Genomic DNA, 16376 nt, shown 5'->3' with positions numbered 1-16376 from the left:
GGCGACAATTTCTGGATAAAGCCTACAAAAATACGTCATCCTTGTGGTCTAGCAGTCAGGATCCCTGCTTTTCCCCCAGGTGGCCCGGGTTCAACTCCTGGTATTTTATATGGGAATTCATGTTTAACCACAAACAGTACAGATTATCATCTAACACTGGATGTTGGTGTGTATTTCCCCTTTAGATAAGGCCTCTATTCGCACAGTCTCAGTAATACGATTCACTGCTGTTACACTCAAATACACAACAACCAAGTCTCAATTTACCGATACTACATACACACTACATACATGCATTATCACATTCATTTTAATTTCAGCCTATTTTTCAATGGCTTTGCAATTTACAGATACAAACACTGCTCACACAATTTTAACAAATGAATGCAGTCTTTATGAAGAGAAGTATGTGGTGTTTACCTGACCTTGATTGATATAAATAAATAAATAAATAAATACATACATACATAGGCTACATACATACATACATACATACATACATACATACATACATACATAAATAAATAAATAAATGTGCAGGCCTATGTGGAATGATGCTGAGGTGGCTCTGAAAAGAGTAGATTTTTGGATTATAATATAGCTTCAGCCTAGACAGAGCTCAATGAAGCCATGTTATTTTGAATGTTTTTAAAGTAGGCTGTTTTGGCTTTGGCTGTCACTGTGTGTGTGTGTGTGTGTGTGTGTGTGTGTGTGTGTGTGTGTGTGTGTGTGTGTGTGTGTGTGTGCGTGCGCGCGCGCGCGCGTTCGTGCGTGTGTGTAATCTGTCTCTCCCTTCTTCCCTATCATTTAACTACAACAGAAGACCGGTCAGGAAGGTACTATGCATAATCTGTCTGTCTTGCAGTTGTCATCACTTCAATTGTTTTCTGTACTCTTAGCATATTGTTCGTTTAATGTGGATGGCAGAACAACGATATCAATTGTGCTCGAATCAGACGTTTTATTTTGAAAGTCCTGACGCTGCATAGCAGATGTGCTGTGTTAACTCTGTTAACTTGATAGAATAGACCGCCAGTGTTTTGATTGGGCAACGATTGTGAAGCTGCAACTGACCAATGAATAAGGAGCTCGAGAGGCATATAAACCGGGCTCCGGGCGGCTTGATTCAAAGAATCGGAAATATACGAAAGAGGCAGCAGGAACTTGTATTTAAAGGCGTGACGTCACATGCTGCTGCTGCTCAGCTGTGATCACCAAAGAGACGTTTTCCCCAGAAATTCCAGGACAATAGACCAGGAGGACAAGGCCTCTGATCAAGGTTTCTTTGTGCTCCGATCCAGTCTACAACTACTGCGCACAAGCAAGGGCAAATTTGGAAACTCAAATACTCAAGTAAGCCTGAATCATCTGGGCAGAATTTAATTCGTTTTTTTGATAGATGGAGTGCAGATTGATCATGGAATATATATTCTAGAATCATGACTATATTGTGATGATCTCCTTTGATTGAGTAGTTACTACTATTTAGTTGATAAGAATACTTGATGAGGATAGAGACTAACATGTTAATGTGTGCACAACCCCCCCCCCCCCCCCTCTACCTGTTATTAGACTCACCCAATTAACAGCACTTTCACTGTTCAAATAAAAATCGATCTCTGGTCATATTAATCGATATTGAGGGATTACATAAAAAATTGATTAAAATCGGATAATCAATTTTTTGTAACCCAGCCCTACTGAAGAGCGCCTCCACTGTCTGCAGGGGGAACAGGCTTCTCTGTTCAACCAACCACACACACACTGAAACTCTTTCTCTCTCACACACACACACACACACACACACACACACACACACACACACACACACACACACACACACACACCTTAACAACACTCCGATTGGAAACATACTATATGGTGGTGTGCTCAGAATGAATGGTTTACTTACCATGTATTTAGTGTAAAATTCACACTTGAGTTGTTTTGATTCACAATATTTAATAGTATCAATACAATCAAATTTATATTTCTCACAAACCTTCACCTAAGTATGATTATCTCAATACATCTTAAGCAACATACCATTAAATTGTGAACATTTTCCTGCAAAGTTTGAGACCCCAAATGTGTAATTAATTTTCATGAGACTGATTTAATGTATCCCTGCTGTACTACAGAGCTGATTGGTGGGAGGACAGACATCTGCCATAGGAGGGGAGGAAGAGTGTTGAAATGAATTCTTCAGAAGTGGTGAGAAAAATATCACTGTTGTATCACTGATGTTGTCACACACACACACACACACACACACACACACACACACACACACACACACACACACACACACACAGTCCCTGTGTCCTAATTCTTTCTTTGTATATTCCTTTATGGAAACAGAGAGACACCAACAGACCCAAACGGCACCGCTGTCAGCAGTGTGACAAAGCATTCATAACAATTTGGAGCTTAACGAATCATCAGATATGTCACCGGGGGGAGAAACCTTACTCCTGTCAGCTGTGCAAGAAATCTTTCAGGCATTCATGTAACCTAAAAATACATCAAGGCATTCACACTGGAGAGAAGCCCTATGTCTGTGACCAAAGTTTCAGTCGGTTGTGGCACCTAACAACACACAAACGCATTCACACTGGAGAGAAGCCCTACCACTGTGATCAATGTGGGAGAAGTTTCTGTGAGTATGGTAACCTGAAAAAACACAAACTAATTCACACTGGAGAGAAGCCCTACCTCTGTGACCAATGTGGGAGGAGTTTCATTCAGGCAAGTAACCTGACAACTCACAAACGCATTCACACTGGAGAGAAGCCCTACCACTGTGATGAATGTGGGAGAAGGTTCAGTGACACAAGTTCCCTAAGAAGACACAAACGCATTCACACTGGAGAGAAGCCCTACCACTGTGACCAATGTGGGAGCAGTTTTAGTCTGTCGTCTAAACTAAATAGACATCAACGCATCCACACTGGAGAGAAGCCCTACCACTGTGAACAATGTGGGAGAAGTTTCAGTGACGCAAGTAATCTAAAATTGCATAAAAGCATCCACACTGGAGAGAAGCCCTACCACTGTGACCAATGTGGGAGAAGTTGTAATAAGTTGTCTGAACTAAATCGACATCAACGCATCCACACTGGAGAGAAGCCCTACCACTGTGACCAATGTGGGAGAAGTTTCTGTGAGTATGGGAACCTGAAAAGACACAAACTAATTCACACTGGAGAGAAGCCCTACCACTGTGATCAATGTGGGAGAAGTTTCAGCGACACAAGTTCCCTAAGAAGACACAAACGCATTCACACTGGAGAGAAGCCCTACCACTGTGACCAATGTGGGAGAAGTTTCAGTGACGCAAGTACTCTAAAATCGCATAAAGGCATTCACACTGGAGAGAAGCCCTACCACTGTGACCAATGTGGGAGCAATTTCAGTGACACAAGTTCCCTAAGAAGACACATACTCATTCACACTGGAGAGAAGCCCTACCACTGTGACCAATGTGGGTGCAGTTTCAGACATTTACGTGGCCTCACACAACACAAACACATTCACACTGGAACGGGCTACTGGTGTGACCGCTGTAAGAAAATGTTCACTCACTCATCTAGTTTGAAGAAACACAGCTGCATCTTACCTGCTGAAGAGCGCCTCCACTGTCGGCAGGGTGAACAAGCTTCTCTGTCCACCCAAACATGACATGAATCAAAGTTCAGTGACGGAATAATTATGTGTGTTTCTCAGCCATAAATCACACACACACACACACACACACACACACACACACAGAACCAGAACCAGACACCAGGTAGAGTTCTCTTCCTCTCTGGGTAATGTAAGGAGAGGGGGACCCTATAGCGGAGACACCACACTGATCTACACGAACACCTTCACCAACTCTGGACACTACAGCTCCAATACAGGTAGTGACCCAACACACACACACACACACACACACACACACACACACACACACACACACACACCCACACACACAAAAAGACAGACACGTACACACACACACACACACACACACACACACAAAACAGACAAACACACACGAGATACACACATTCTGTGTAAAGATTATTGTGAGATTTGAATGCTAAATACGATTTTGAAGCTCCTAAAGGAAGGAAGAGAAAGTGAAACTTCACCGCTCTGCTGCAGCCTGTGTCCCTGGTTGCTCACTTTCCTTCTTGTTGCCCGATAAACGGGGTTGTAACTTGTAAGTACTTGTAAATTGTAGCAATATAAATAGGCAACCTCTTTCTCTCTCCCTCTCACTCTGCCTTTCCTCTTACATCTGTGTCCATTATGAATGAGCAGCTTCTGCATGACAGCTTGACCAATGTTTTGAAAAAAGGAAAAAAAAAGTGATTGTGTTCATTCTCATCTGTCAGTCTATAAAGGTGAGAACATGTCCGCTGGATTGTCTTCTTGTTGTAATAATAATGTATGCCAAATAAAACAAGGCCAGGTCGAAACCTGGCATAGGGCCGGTGCATGGTAAAATTTCCATTTCTGCACTGCATGGCGATGTCCTGTACCACCAACTATTTATACACAGACAAAACACAGCAATGAGATCCTTTAGATTTATTTCTAAATTCCGTTTTATTTTTTCCCCAATTATTATTTTTGCTTTTTCTTTCTGTCAGACAGCCTCTTCCACACTCAAACTGAAAAGCAAGCTGTGACATGATGTAAGGGTCCCACGCACCGCAATCCAAAACAGAATTATTTATCTGGACCTATTTTCCCAATTATGAAACCATTTAGGTTCTACAATAACTACGGTTACTTTAGATTTTAATAATTAGGCCTAATTCTTTTTTAATCTATTTCTGACAAATTGTACATTCCATGTTTTACAGTGAGTTAGTACACCTTTAGAAAACATACATTATGTACGCACAAGTACGCACCTTCAGTCTATGCAAACTGTACACAGTGCACACAGTTTCCAATCACACAACATGCATCCATAGCTTACACACATGAAAACAACGATGTTTTGCGTTCTACATTAATTAAATGAAGACATTACCGTTTGGCAGCTTGCTTTGTTTGTATGATAGATAGGTATTGGCCAAGTATATAAACATTTAAGCGCGAAGACTTTCAGGAAGTGACACAGAGCTCTCTCTCTCTCTCTCTCTGGACTAGAGAGAGAGAGAGAGAGAGAGAGAGAGAGAGAGAGAGAGAGAGAGAGAGAGAGAGAGAGAGAGAGAGAGAGAGAGAGAGAGAGAGCGAACACAGCACACGGTGGGAGGGAGACAGAAGCGCTGTGCACTCGAAGTGGCAGAGCAGAGATTAGTCTCGTCGGCGGTGTGTAGAAACCTCTCCTCTGCCTGCTGCGGCGCTGTGTGTGTGTGTGTGTGTGTGTGTGTGTGTGTGCGCGCGTGCAGACAGATAGACAGATGACCGTCAGTACGCTATGCGCGCAGCAACACAGCTGATGTAGATGCAGCCAATTGTGCTCTGGAACTTTTTGCCATTTTTCGCCATAAATGTTCGTAAAGTGGCACTTATTGAAACCTACTACCCTGCTTGTAGGCATCAAAAGTCATCAGAAATTAATTTAGTGATGAAATAAAACTTTAAATTGTAAAAAACTTTCCGGAGCTTATGGCGTCTTCTCTGCTTCTGTGCCTCTGCTTATGCCGAAATGCATGCTGGGAGTGTGGAAAGACATTTAGAACCTGAATCGGTGCTCAAATATGCAAATCGGCGACAGAGTCGAATGTAGGGGTCCTGGCTGTGCATGCACAACCGGCCCCAAAAATATATTTGACAGGAGTCTCTACCAGGAAATGTGTTTCTTTATGTATTTATTTAATTTAGATTTATTTGCAGGGACACATCAATCAACACACACTTTTTTTTGGCTTGACTGTACATTATCTTAGTCCGATCACATCAATAGGGTGGTTGCCAAAACGGGTAGATCAATTGCGATAACTAGAAAGTGTGCATCATTAAAAAATCACAAGTAGAATTTGTCCACCCGGCTGGTACCGATATGTTAAATTTTGGGCTCTGGCCCATTTCCCTTGAGAAGTCATTCTTCTACCTTAAGGGCCAAATCACCCCTCACGATGGGATAGTACCAGTACATTATACATTTTCTGAATCCTTATAGTCCTATGAGTATTTCAGTGTTTGTTGTTTGTGTCTGTGATGTTCCTAGATGCCACAGTGCTGAAAAAAGACTATAATTTAGGCGAAAATTGTGGAAAAATGAATGTCACTGACACTTTGAAGAGCCCATCTGACCTCTTTATTTGTCAGACAGACTCACAACTGAGCTTAAATGAAAGCTAAGAAGCTACCTTTTAAAATGCTGTCAAACATCGAACATGAGTAAAGGTCCTGAAATGAGCCTAGAATAGGATATGGTTCAGCGCCTAGAATCCAAGTTATTGTCGGGGCTGGCTAACTTCATGAGCTGATAACTGTGACAAAGCTGCCATTCTGCAAAGACTATCATACTAAAATATAATCTATGGATTATACCTGTTCAAAAATCATGATTAGAATTTGCCCACTTGAGTGGTACCGATATGTGAAATTTTAGGGTTTGGCCCATAGACTATGACAAGAATCATGACTGCACATGCTGGAACTGCATGCACCAGCACAGTTTCTTTCATTGTCGGTATGTTTAGATGTCCCCACATTAAGGGTTTATTTAAAACGAAGACAATTACTTTAACATAGAAACATGCATAAACATTGATGTTTTATATCCAAACAATAGGGTAACTAAAGTAATTAACGCTGCTCCATAGATCTTATGTGTCTGCGTTCTCCACTACCTCAGTATAAGGATAGGTCCTTTCACGATACGGGATAGTCTGAATTGCATTCATAATTCAATTCATACTAGACAGATCTGATATAACAGTGATTTGTCTTTCATTGTTATGAGCTCACTGCCGCCTTAAAGCTGTGACAGAGACTGAAGCAGGGTCTCTCATACTAACAAAAGGTTTTAATACAAATGCTCTTAAATGTGACATAAAATAAAGTTGGAAAGTGTTTCATAGATCAGAGGGGACATTTATGTCTGTTATGCTTGTATTCACAGTTTGCTTTTTAAATAAACTTTATTGAATTATTGGTTTATAGTTTGTTTACACATTGTATCAAAACGAGTAAAATCCACTTTAGTTGGATGCAACATCCTAAAAACATCACCAACAACACAGAAATCACTCGTATGTTTAAGTGCCTTTCCTTCCCTGTTAGGCTTATAGAGTCGTAACAGAATACGGTCATTACCATCTGTATAAGCATTCATATCACCACAAAGGACTGCATCATAACCAACATTTCTTTCTTTCTTTCTTTCTTTCCAATTAAAATGCCCTTTTTAACCATTAAAACGGAAAAGTAAACTAAATAACCAAAATGCCATGTAAGTACATCTATAGCCTAACTGCTCATACACACATTTCCCAGTAGGCCTATTTTCATCATGGTATTGATATTGACTGGTACTGTTAGCACTTTGAAATTATAACTCCTTATGCAAGCTTATGTGTTTAAATAAAGACTACAGTATATTTCCAGCTTGGTTGATAATAGCTACTTTAACCTACAAAGAAAAGTCGGCTACTTTAGGGGGAATCAGTCCACGTGCAGTTTCCTATCTCTTCCTCATTTTTGATCGAGACAGTATATGCCTTATTTAGCTGAAATAAATTGTATAATTATTTACTATTTAAGTTTAACAATATCCTTTCAGAATCTATATCAGTCAGCCCATGCACCGAACAAATGAGTGCACAAGCAGTAGATACTGCCATATAATAATAATAACAATAATAATAATATTTTTTGATTGATTGATATCTTTATTGATTCAATAAAAGCAGGATTGTGCAAGACAATACAACAAAACAATATTGATCAAAAGTAGTAAAACAATGAAGCCAGAGGGCTTGTTTCCATTGTGGTCCTTTGTATGGGACAAGTGGAGTGAGTGTATGTGTGCACGTGTGAGCGCGTGTGTGCGCGGGCAACATAAACAACAAATACATTAAACAACACTACTCAACATCAATCATTCCTTTGATTCAAGAATGATTGACCTTGGAGCCATACACTCAAATTGTTATTAAACAACAAAAAAAATGCATCAATCAATAAATAAAAAGAGAGACCAGCTCATAAACCAAAGACTTACCAGGGGTTCAAATGCTGCAAGCATACAGGAGACAGAGGAAAATAAAAGGTTAGGAACCCATTTGGGAACCAACCAGCCATTTTTTCAAGGCGAGCTTAAAGGAAAACCTGGAATTAAGGGTCTTTATACTCTCAGGGAGTTTGTTCCATAAAATAGCTGCTGAATAAGAAAAGGTACATTTACCCATTAAAGATTTAAATTTGGGGGGAACAATGTTGGCAGTGCTTCCTCTTGTGGAGTAGCCATGTACAGTACATCACTGACTTTACAGAAGTAGTCAGTGAGGTAGCGAGGAGCCTCCCGTTTAAAAATCCTGCAAACCATGCACAGTTTGATCTGAGAAACCCTCTCCTCCACTCTGAGCCACCTAAGGCTAAGGAAGTGAGAGGGGAGGAGATGGATTCTGGGATGCAGTTTCAGGATAACCCATATTAGTTTATTTTGTAGCCTGTTTTTGAGTTTCATGGTGATTGCCGTGAACCCGGAGGAGCAAGCATAGTCAAAATGACATTGAATCAGAGCATTTGCCAAGGTTACAAGGGCGCTATTATCTATGATGGATGAAATTCTGGCTAAGAATCTGGATTTTTGATTTACTTTGGAGATTACTTTTAAGGCCATGCTCTCTCCAGAGAGTTTGTTATCTAAAATGCAGCCAAGGGAAGTAATCTCCTCCTTCGAGGAAACAGCTACGTCACCAACCATAATTTTAAACAATAATTATTTGTATTGTTATTATTAAATACATTAACCTATAATTGGTATTGTATTTAAGTTTATACTTTTGTATGATACTATGTTGCCTATTCTGTGAAGCATGCTGTGTATAGATCTGATGCCACGGCAGTATCTCATCTTATGTATTGTTACAGAAATAAACACAACAGGAGAACAGCATGTGACTGTCGAGAGACCGCAATGTGGAGTTACTAATGGAAATATTAAACCACCACAGTGCTTACCACAATAAAATGTTTTCATCCCTCGACAACTCATATCGAGCTGCCTCTGAGCAAGGCACTTCCCTCTCCAACAGTGGTGATCCATTAACTCAGACTGAAGAGTGATTTAAACATCAGGCTGCAGCAGCAGATTAGTAGCCTAAAATCAGGCACAGATGTGGAACCAAATGTTAATGATCAGCAAGCAACTGGTGTTTAAAACCACAGGTGCTGAACTGGTTGGAAAGGCTGGTTTATAAAGCAGAATGAAATTTCACTCTAATGGACTCAAGCATCAAAATAATTGTTCGTTGCAGCCCTACTTTTGAGCCATCTGGCCCCCGCCCTGTTTATTCTGCAAACTTGCATTATTTGTGTTACAGATTGGGAACTATTAAGTTTATCCATCTATACACAATTTCAATCACTACATTTGTGGCTGTCTGGAGCAGCAGTCATTAAGTTGTCTTTTCTATGATAGAAATTGTTTGGACATGTTTGGTGTCTTGAGGTTCAGAGGTTCAAGCCTGGAACAAATGCTTAAGAAAGAAGAAAGGTTTGTAGTTTAACCACTCTTACAGCCCTCTTTATATTTCGTAGACATCTGATATGAATGAAGCCTCAAACATGCAGGAACAATAACTACTTTGAGCATAGTTTTTAATGTTTTACCATTTGGTTTTGATGCAGTTCACGTTGTGTAAAGATTTACGGCGGGCTATTTTAAATATGAATGATGATGACGTCAAAGTGGCGGTTAGAAGACGATAGTTGGGGCTCATTCATTTTAATTTGGAGTCCAGATTGTGCATAATGTACCCCCCCCCAATAGAGGCTGTAATGTTAATATTAAAATGAGCTGCAGCATCCAACTATTATTTGACGTTTGTAAGCTCAATGTTCGTCATCTAAAACACTGGACTATTGAGCAATACACAATGGTGACATTCTAACGTGGACACAAGAATCCTGACACTTTCAGTGTGCTGAAATGGTCTCTAAATTAAATCACGTGTTCCAGTTTGCTACGTTATAGGCTACATTTTCATTTTTTATAATGAAATAAGCAAAATGTAAAATGAGGGAAACTCTTCAGAAGTGTGGTTGGCTCTTAAAAGAGCCTTTGGGTTGATGTGGAGACAAGCGGGAGCAGGTTACTTCTTGGCGGCCTTCTCGGTCTTCTTGGGCAGCAGCACCGCCTGGATGTTGGGCAGCACGCCGCCCTGAGCGATGGTGACTCCGCCCAGCAGCTTGTTGAGCTCCTCGTCGTTGCGGACGGCCAGCTGCAGGTGACGGGGGATGATGCGGCTCTTCTTGTTGTCGCGGGCAGCGTTTCCAGCCAACTCCAGGATCTCAGCGGTCAGATACTCGAGAACAGCCGCCAGGTAAACGGGGGCTCCAGCACCGACACGGTGGGCATAGTTTCCTTTACGCAGCAGCCTGTGGACACGACCGACCGGGAACTGGAGTCCAGCACGAGATGAACGGGTCTTCGCCTTGGCACGAGCCTTTCCACCGGTTTTACCTCGGCCAGACATATTTTTCGTTATGTTCTTGTGATAGTGAATCAAAGAATGACTTGCAAACGTCGGGAACCGGTTTATATGTCTGTCGAGCTGCGTGTTCATTGGTCAGGTGGAGCTTCAAAATTGTCGACCAATCAAAATTGTCGCCCAAACAGACGATGTCGATGTCAAGTTAATACAGCAAATAACACTTTCGCTGTACACAGTCTTGGATTTTCAAAATAAAACGACTCCGGAGAACCAGATTGTAAGAGAGGATTAGAGCCACATTTCTGAAATAAAGTCATACAGATAGGAACTCAAGTACATGTTTTACATGTGATGGGTAACATTTCATACTAACATTATCTTCAAACAATTCATAAGCAGTTAGTTAACGACAAATTCTACATGAATTAGTTATAGTGGGTCTGAGAACGCACACGGTGGGCGCTCCAGCGTGCAATATTTTTTTTTTCCGGATGATGGCGAAGGCATAACCTGCCCCTCTCTGCCTCTGGTTGGCTGACTGCACTCGGCTGCTCTCGCCTGCTTGCCAGGCGAGCCAGAAGTCATCTCAAAAGAGCCTAATATAGCCTATACTTTCATTCAGTGTCAAGATGCTGCGGGGGAAGTAGGCTACTTCCAAGCATTATTACTATAACTAGATAGTCTTAGTGGTGTGTTTGCTGGACAGCTAGCTAACATTCATACTTTATTAAAATGACTATGCAGTCAGTTAGTTTCTGCTGAGGATATAAGGGTCATCTAAGCAATAATTTGTTCATAACGTGAGCAGCAGGTGCAAAACAATCATTCAATCAACAAGCATGAGATAGCAGATGGCAGCATATCGAATCAAAAGGTTATGTGTGAGATCTTACTTTATTATATTAAACGTTACAATTGCATAACTGGGTTATTTAGGCCTACTTAGCCTATTGCACAGGCATATGAATGTGTATTTTTCTTGTCATTCTAAATGTCATCACCTTGTTTCCTCTGATTAATATTTAAATACAAATACATGTCATTATTGTGCTACAATGAGCTGAATTCCCTGTCTGACCACAGACTGTAGAATGAGATGTAATGCAGGATAACCAAGCAAATGTGTTTGGATGGTAGTTTGACGCTAGGCCAATCAGAGGCAGAGGGGCGGGTTATGCCTTCGCCATCATCCGATAAAAAAATATCGCCTCCGGCGCTGCAGTTGGATGATATTGATAAAACGCACGCAGTTTGAAGTGGATTAGAAAAACTGTTGTGGAGTAAACCGCTTTGTGTTTGCCAGTAGGTAGCGCTATTCCAAATGCAATTTGGCACATGCACGCCATCAGCCTCCGTCCGCCTCCCACACAGTGCCTTATTGAGATCACCTCTAATTTCGATGCAGCGATTCTGACAAGCGAGACGACCTTATATCAAACACAATAATGCAACACTTGTGTAATTTAGATGGTTACATAACTTAATGGACAGTTAAATGTTTAGAGGACAGTTAAATGTTTAGAGACAAGTGGAATAAACTCTTATAGTGATTATGGAGGTGGCTCTTAAAAGAGCCGTTGTGTTGATGGATGTCCCGGGGGAGTTTAAGCGCGCTCTCCGCGGATGCGGCGGGCCAGCTGGATGTCTTTAGGCATGATGGTGACCCTCTTGGCGTGGATGGCGCACAGGTTGGTGTCCTCAAACAGGCCGACCAGGTAAGCCTCGCTGGCCTCCTGCAGCGCCATGACAGCGGAGCTCTGGAAGCGCAGGTCGGTCTTGAAGTCCTGAGCGATCTCTCTGACCAGGCGCTGGAAGGGCAGCTTGCGGATCAGCAGCTCGGTGGATTTCTGGTAGCGACGGATCTCTCTGAGCGCCACGGTACCGGGCCGGTAACGGTGAGGCTTCTTGACGCCGCCGGTGGCAGGGGCGCTCTTACGGGCAGCCTTGGTTGCGAGCTGCTTCCTGGGGGCTTTGCCTCCGGTGGATTTACGGGCGGTCTGCTTGGTTCTGGCCATGGTAACAGTTGTTCCTCCTTCACAAAAGAAGTTAGAAAATGTGTTTCTCTGCAGTGGATGTCGGCTTTATAAAGGCAACGCCGGAGCACTGCTACACGCTGATTGGCCTGCCCGAGGCCGGGGAGGCGCAACAGAACAAACTAAAGCACAAAGCCCTCCTCCACAGCAGCTGCGTCTAACGGCGACAGAAAGGCTTTTACTATTTCAATCACTTTTCACTCATGTGGAAAATATAAGACATAGACAATAGATAGACAATAAGATAGACAATATAAGATGCAATTAACACACCATGAACAAACATAAACTAAAACAATACTTAACATGTAAGAGTTTGTAGCAATTAAATTAACACAGTAATATAATACACACGTTTTGTGGAGTGTGAGGAATTCAAATGACTTCTTAAAATACTACCACCACCAGCACTACTACTACTAGTTATTAGTGGTAGTAAACTAATAATAATTATAGCTGCTGCGCAGCAATGGGTCGTGGCCGGGCAAGTCTCAAGGCTTTGAGCTATTATAACATCACAATTGCTCGAGTGACAACAGTGATGGCATCACAATTGCTTGACTGACTGATGACATCACAAATACAACCTAATTGCCCTAGGTAATTAAGGCAATTAGGCTATACACGGGGCCAGAATTAAATGTTTTAAAAATCTGTTTTGATACTTTTGTGTAGGACAGTCTAACGATGCAGATGCTGAAGTTTGGTGTCAGTTTGAAGAAAAAATGTGGGAGGAGTAGGGTTTAATTAGTTTGACGGTTTTTGCAGTTTTGCGGTCTTTAGACTTCATAATTGGCCATAGGTTGCATTGTACAAACGTTTCCCCTCATTTAGGCGCACATTTCAGTGAAAGTTGCAAAGCCGTAGCACGTATGCCTGATTTTTTATGAATTTTCAAAGTTTGAAACTTTAGACGGTCGCTGTAGTGCCACCGTTAGGACTATTGGCCCCAAATTTGCGTCAAAGACGTTTGGCATGGGACTGGACCTTTGTGCAAAGTTTGGTTAGTTTTCATGCATGGGAAGTCGAACTTCCCGGAATAATAATAATATTGGCAAATACAATAAGTTTAAGAGTGGGGGGCACGGGACCCCCTGGTGCGCGAGGTCCTGGAGGTGGGGGGTCTCTGCCGGAGGTGTGGTTTAAATGGCTTTATTGGAAAATTATTCAGGTACAAGTTATGCAGTCAAAATATCAAAATAATACAGTTTTTGTTTCTTTTTTACATAGTGCATCAATCAATTCAACCATAAAAATAAATTATAGAGCCAACAGGTGCCACGGTGTGGGTCTTTTAGTTCGTATGTCTATTGTCCTCTGTTTTTTCAGTTCTGACTTGATCTGTTTAAAGACCACCTCACCCGGGATGGAGACCTGACGCATAATAATGGCACACCTGGTCTTCCACAACTTGGACACCACCACACATATCACGGACCAGAAAAAGTCCTGGTGTGGTCTAGGCAGTTTTTCCAGTAAAAACACCATAAAAGACAGCTTTTGATTCACAGTGACATTTAAACCAATATGATTCATTTTCTCCCACACACACTTGGATCTTTCACAGTTTAAGAGCAGATGCTCAATGGTCTCGTCTTCGTTGCAGTTTTCCATGGGGCACTTTGTTGTTTTAACAAAGCAGCACCATTTGACTACCATTCTCACAGCCAGTCTGCCGACGGAGACCAGCCACATTGTATCTCTTTTGTTTTCAGATAGATTTTTACTAAATATATTTTTAATACAAACCTGAGCCTCTGCTCGATCCAAGTGTGTGTAGGGACAGAGCCACCATACAAAGCACTACATATTTTGACATATATGTCTTTGCTGGACATTTTAAACCAGTTGATATTTAAATATGCAAATTTGTAGACAAAATCACCATACAGGAGTTTGTAATATGGCACTGAGCTCCGAGCTCGGCCTCTTTTCTTGGTCCAGCTGAGTGCCTCGCCAATCCACACTGCTTTCCTTTCTACTGCAAGGGCAGTAGTTTTACAAAATACAGTTTTTAGTTTTAAGCCCAAGTCAAAAGCACCTAGGCCTCCCTCCTGCTTGCTTTTGTACAGTAGCTTCCTTTGTGTCACTTCTCTAGTCGTTCCCCAGATAAAGTTGACAATCATTTTATTAATTTTAACTAGTGTCTGATCCTTGGGAGGGAAAACAGACGCTAGGAACAATAATTTGGATAATACAAAGGTTTTTATTATTAATATTCTAGATTTATAATTACTTTTACGCATTTATCTAGTTCCTCCCTTATTTCTACTTGTTTGTTATCCCAATTTTCTTCATAGGAGTTTATATTACTTTTATTCCTTTTATTCGCTGGCCCGGCCACTAATAATAATAATAGTAGTTACACCTACAATTATGTAGATTTTAGAATCCAAATCTATGTATGGTTGGTTTATAGATGGATCTGTGTAGAGTCTAATAAAGAGAAAAGTAGAGGAAATGAAAGGTGCAAAGTCAAGTGGGAAATGAAGAAACAAGTCTTGTGTATTATGTGATTGATGGTAACGTTGTTTGCATTACTGGTTGTGATGTAATGTTGTGAGGAATGTGTCCTTTATCCATCCAACAAAATACTGGTCTATTGGTCACACTATGCAATGAAGTAATCTTTTTTTTTTTTATATACACAATGATGTAGCCTATAAAAAAGGTAACATTGTGTCAGTTATTTTGTCTAATATAAAACTAAATAAAAGGGAACAGAATAATATTGTGGTAAGTTGTAAAATGAATGTTGTGGTGTGTGTGTGCAGTGTACCACATGTGCCTCTGAATCTGCTGTGATGTGTTCATAATTAGTTTACTATAACAGTAATAATAAATGATGCTCTTTCATGAAGCTTGTGGGTGGCTCTTAAAAGAGCCTTTTTGTGGAGAAGTCAAGCCAGCAGTTTACTTCTTCTTGGGGGCGGCTTTCTTAGCTGCTTTGGGCTTGGCAGCCTTCTTTGCTGGAGATTTCTTGACAGGAGCAGCGGGCTTCTTGACCACCTTCTTGGGACTCTTGGTGGCCTTCTTGGGACTCTTGGCTGGGCTCTTGGCTGCTTTCTTGGGCGCTGCAGCGGGCTTCTTAGCCTTCTTGGCGGCTACTGGCTTCTTAGCTGCAGCCTTCTTCTTGGGGCTCTTAGCTGGTTTCTTGGCAGCGGGCTTCTTGGCTTTAGGAGCGGCTTTCTTAGCAGCGGGCTTCTTCTCCTTTTCAGCCTTGGGGACCTTGAAGGAGCCGGACGCCCCGGTGCCCTTAACCTGCAGCAGAGCACCTTTTTCCACCAGCTTCTTGATGGCGATCTTGACGCGGGCATTATTCTTCTCCACGTCGTAGCCTCCGGCAGCCAGGCTCTTCTTGACGGCGGCCAGAGACACGCCGCTCCGCTCCTTGGAGGCGGACACAGCTTTGAGAATGAGCTCACCGACGCTGGGGCCGGCCTTCTTCGGCTTCACCACCGCCTTCTTCTTGGCTGCTTTGGCCGCTTTAGCCGGGGCGGCAGCGGCGGGTGCAGCTGGAGCGACTTCTGCCATTCTTCTTGTCTAATCTGTTGTGCTTCACAAAGATCTACAGAGTCTGACTGGACTGTCTGTCCATGCAGAGCAAGAGGCGGGACTTATACACAGCATGAGGACCGTGTAGACTCAACACACACAGCCTCTCTCTGTCCTGCTGAAATGTGGCGACACTTGTGTTTTCTCTTGCACATTTTAGGGATAAAATACACAT

General features: G+C 41.9%; 2 protein-coding genes, 1 long non-coding RNA gene and 1 pseudogene across 4 annotated transcripts in view; all 4 read right to left on the bottom strand.

Annotated features, from left to right (window-relative positions):
- The window catches only part of LOC310787434, a 755777-nt gene that overhangs the window by 452389 nt on the left and 287012 nt on the right, over positions 1-16376 (bottom strand). The gene's annotated exons all lie outside the window — the stretch shown is intronic.
- Positions 10270-10655, bottom strand: LOC310787331 (histone H2A pseudogene; annotated as a pseudogene). The gene has a single exon. The product of its transcript is annotated as a histone H2A pseudogene (transcript).
- LOC310787942 (histone H3.2) lies at positions 12218-12628 on the bottom strand (the record flags this gene model as incomplete). The annotated part of the gene is made up of 1 exon (XM_083649386.1): positions 12218-12628. One exon carries the CDS (start codon positions 12626-12628, stop codon positions 12218-12220), a length of 411 nt encoding a protein of 136 aa, XP_083505512.1.
- LOC310788301 (histone H1-like) lies at positions 15560-16180 on the bottom strand (the record flags this gene model as incomplete). Its single annotated transcript, XM_083649854.1, has 1 exon — positions 15560-16180. One exon carries the CDS (start codon positions 16178-16180, stop codon positions 15560-15562), a length of 621 nt encoding a protein of 206 aa, XP_083505980.1.

The sequence above is a fragment of the Poromitra crassiceps genome (assembly GCF_964638095.1).
Source record: "Poromitra crassiceps genome assembly, chromosome: 13".
In the NCBI taxonomy this organism is placed as follows: Eukaryota; Metazoa; Chordata; class Actinopteri; order Beryciformes; family Melamphaidae; genus Poromitra; species Poromitra crassiceps.
Note: the sequence above shows the minus strand (reverse complement) of the source record. Positions and strands in the feature narration are given on the sequence as shown.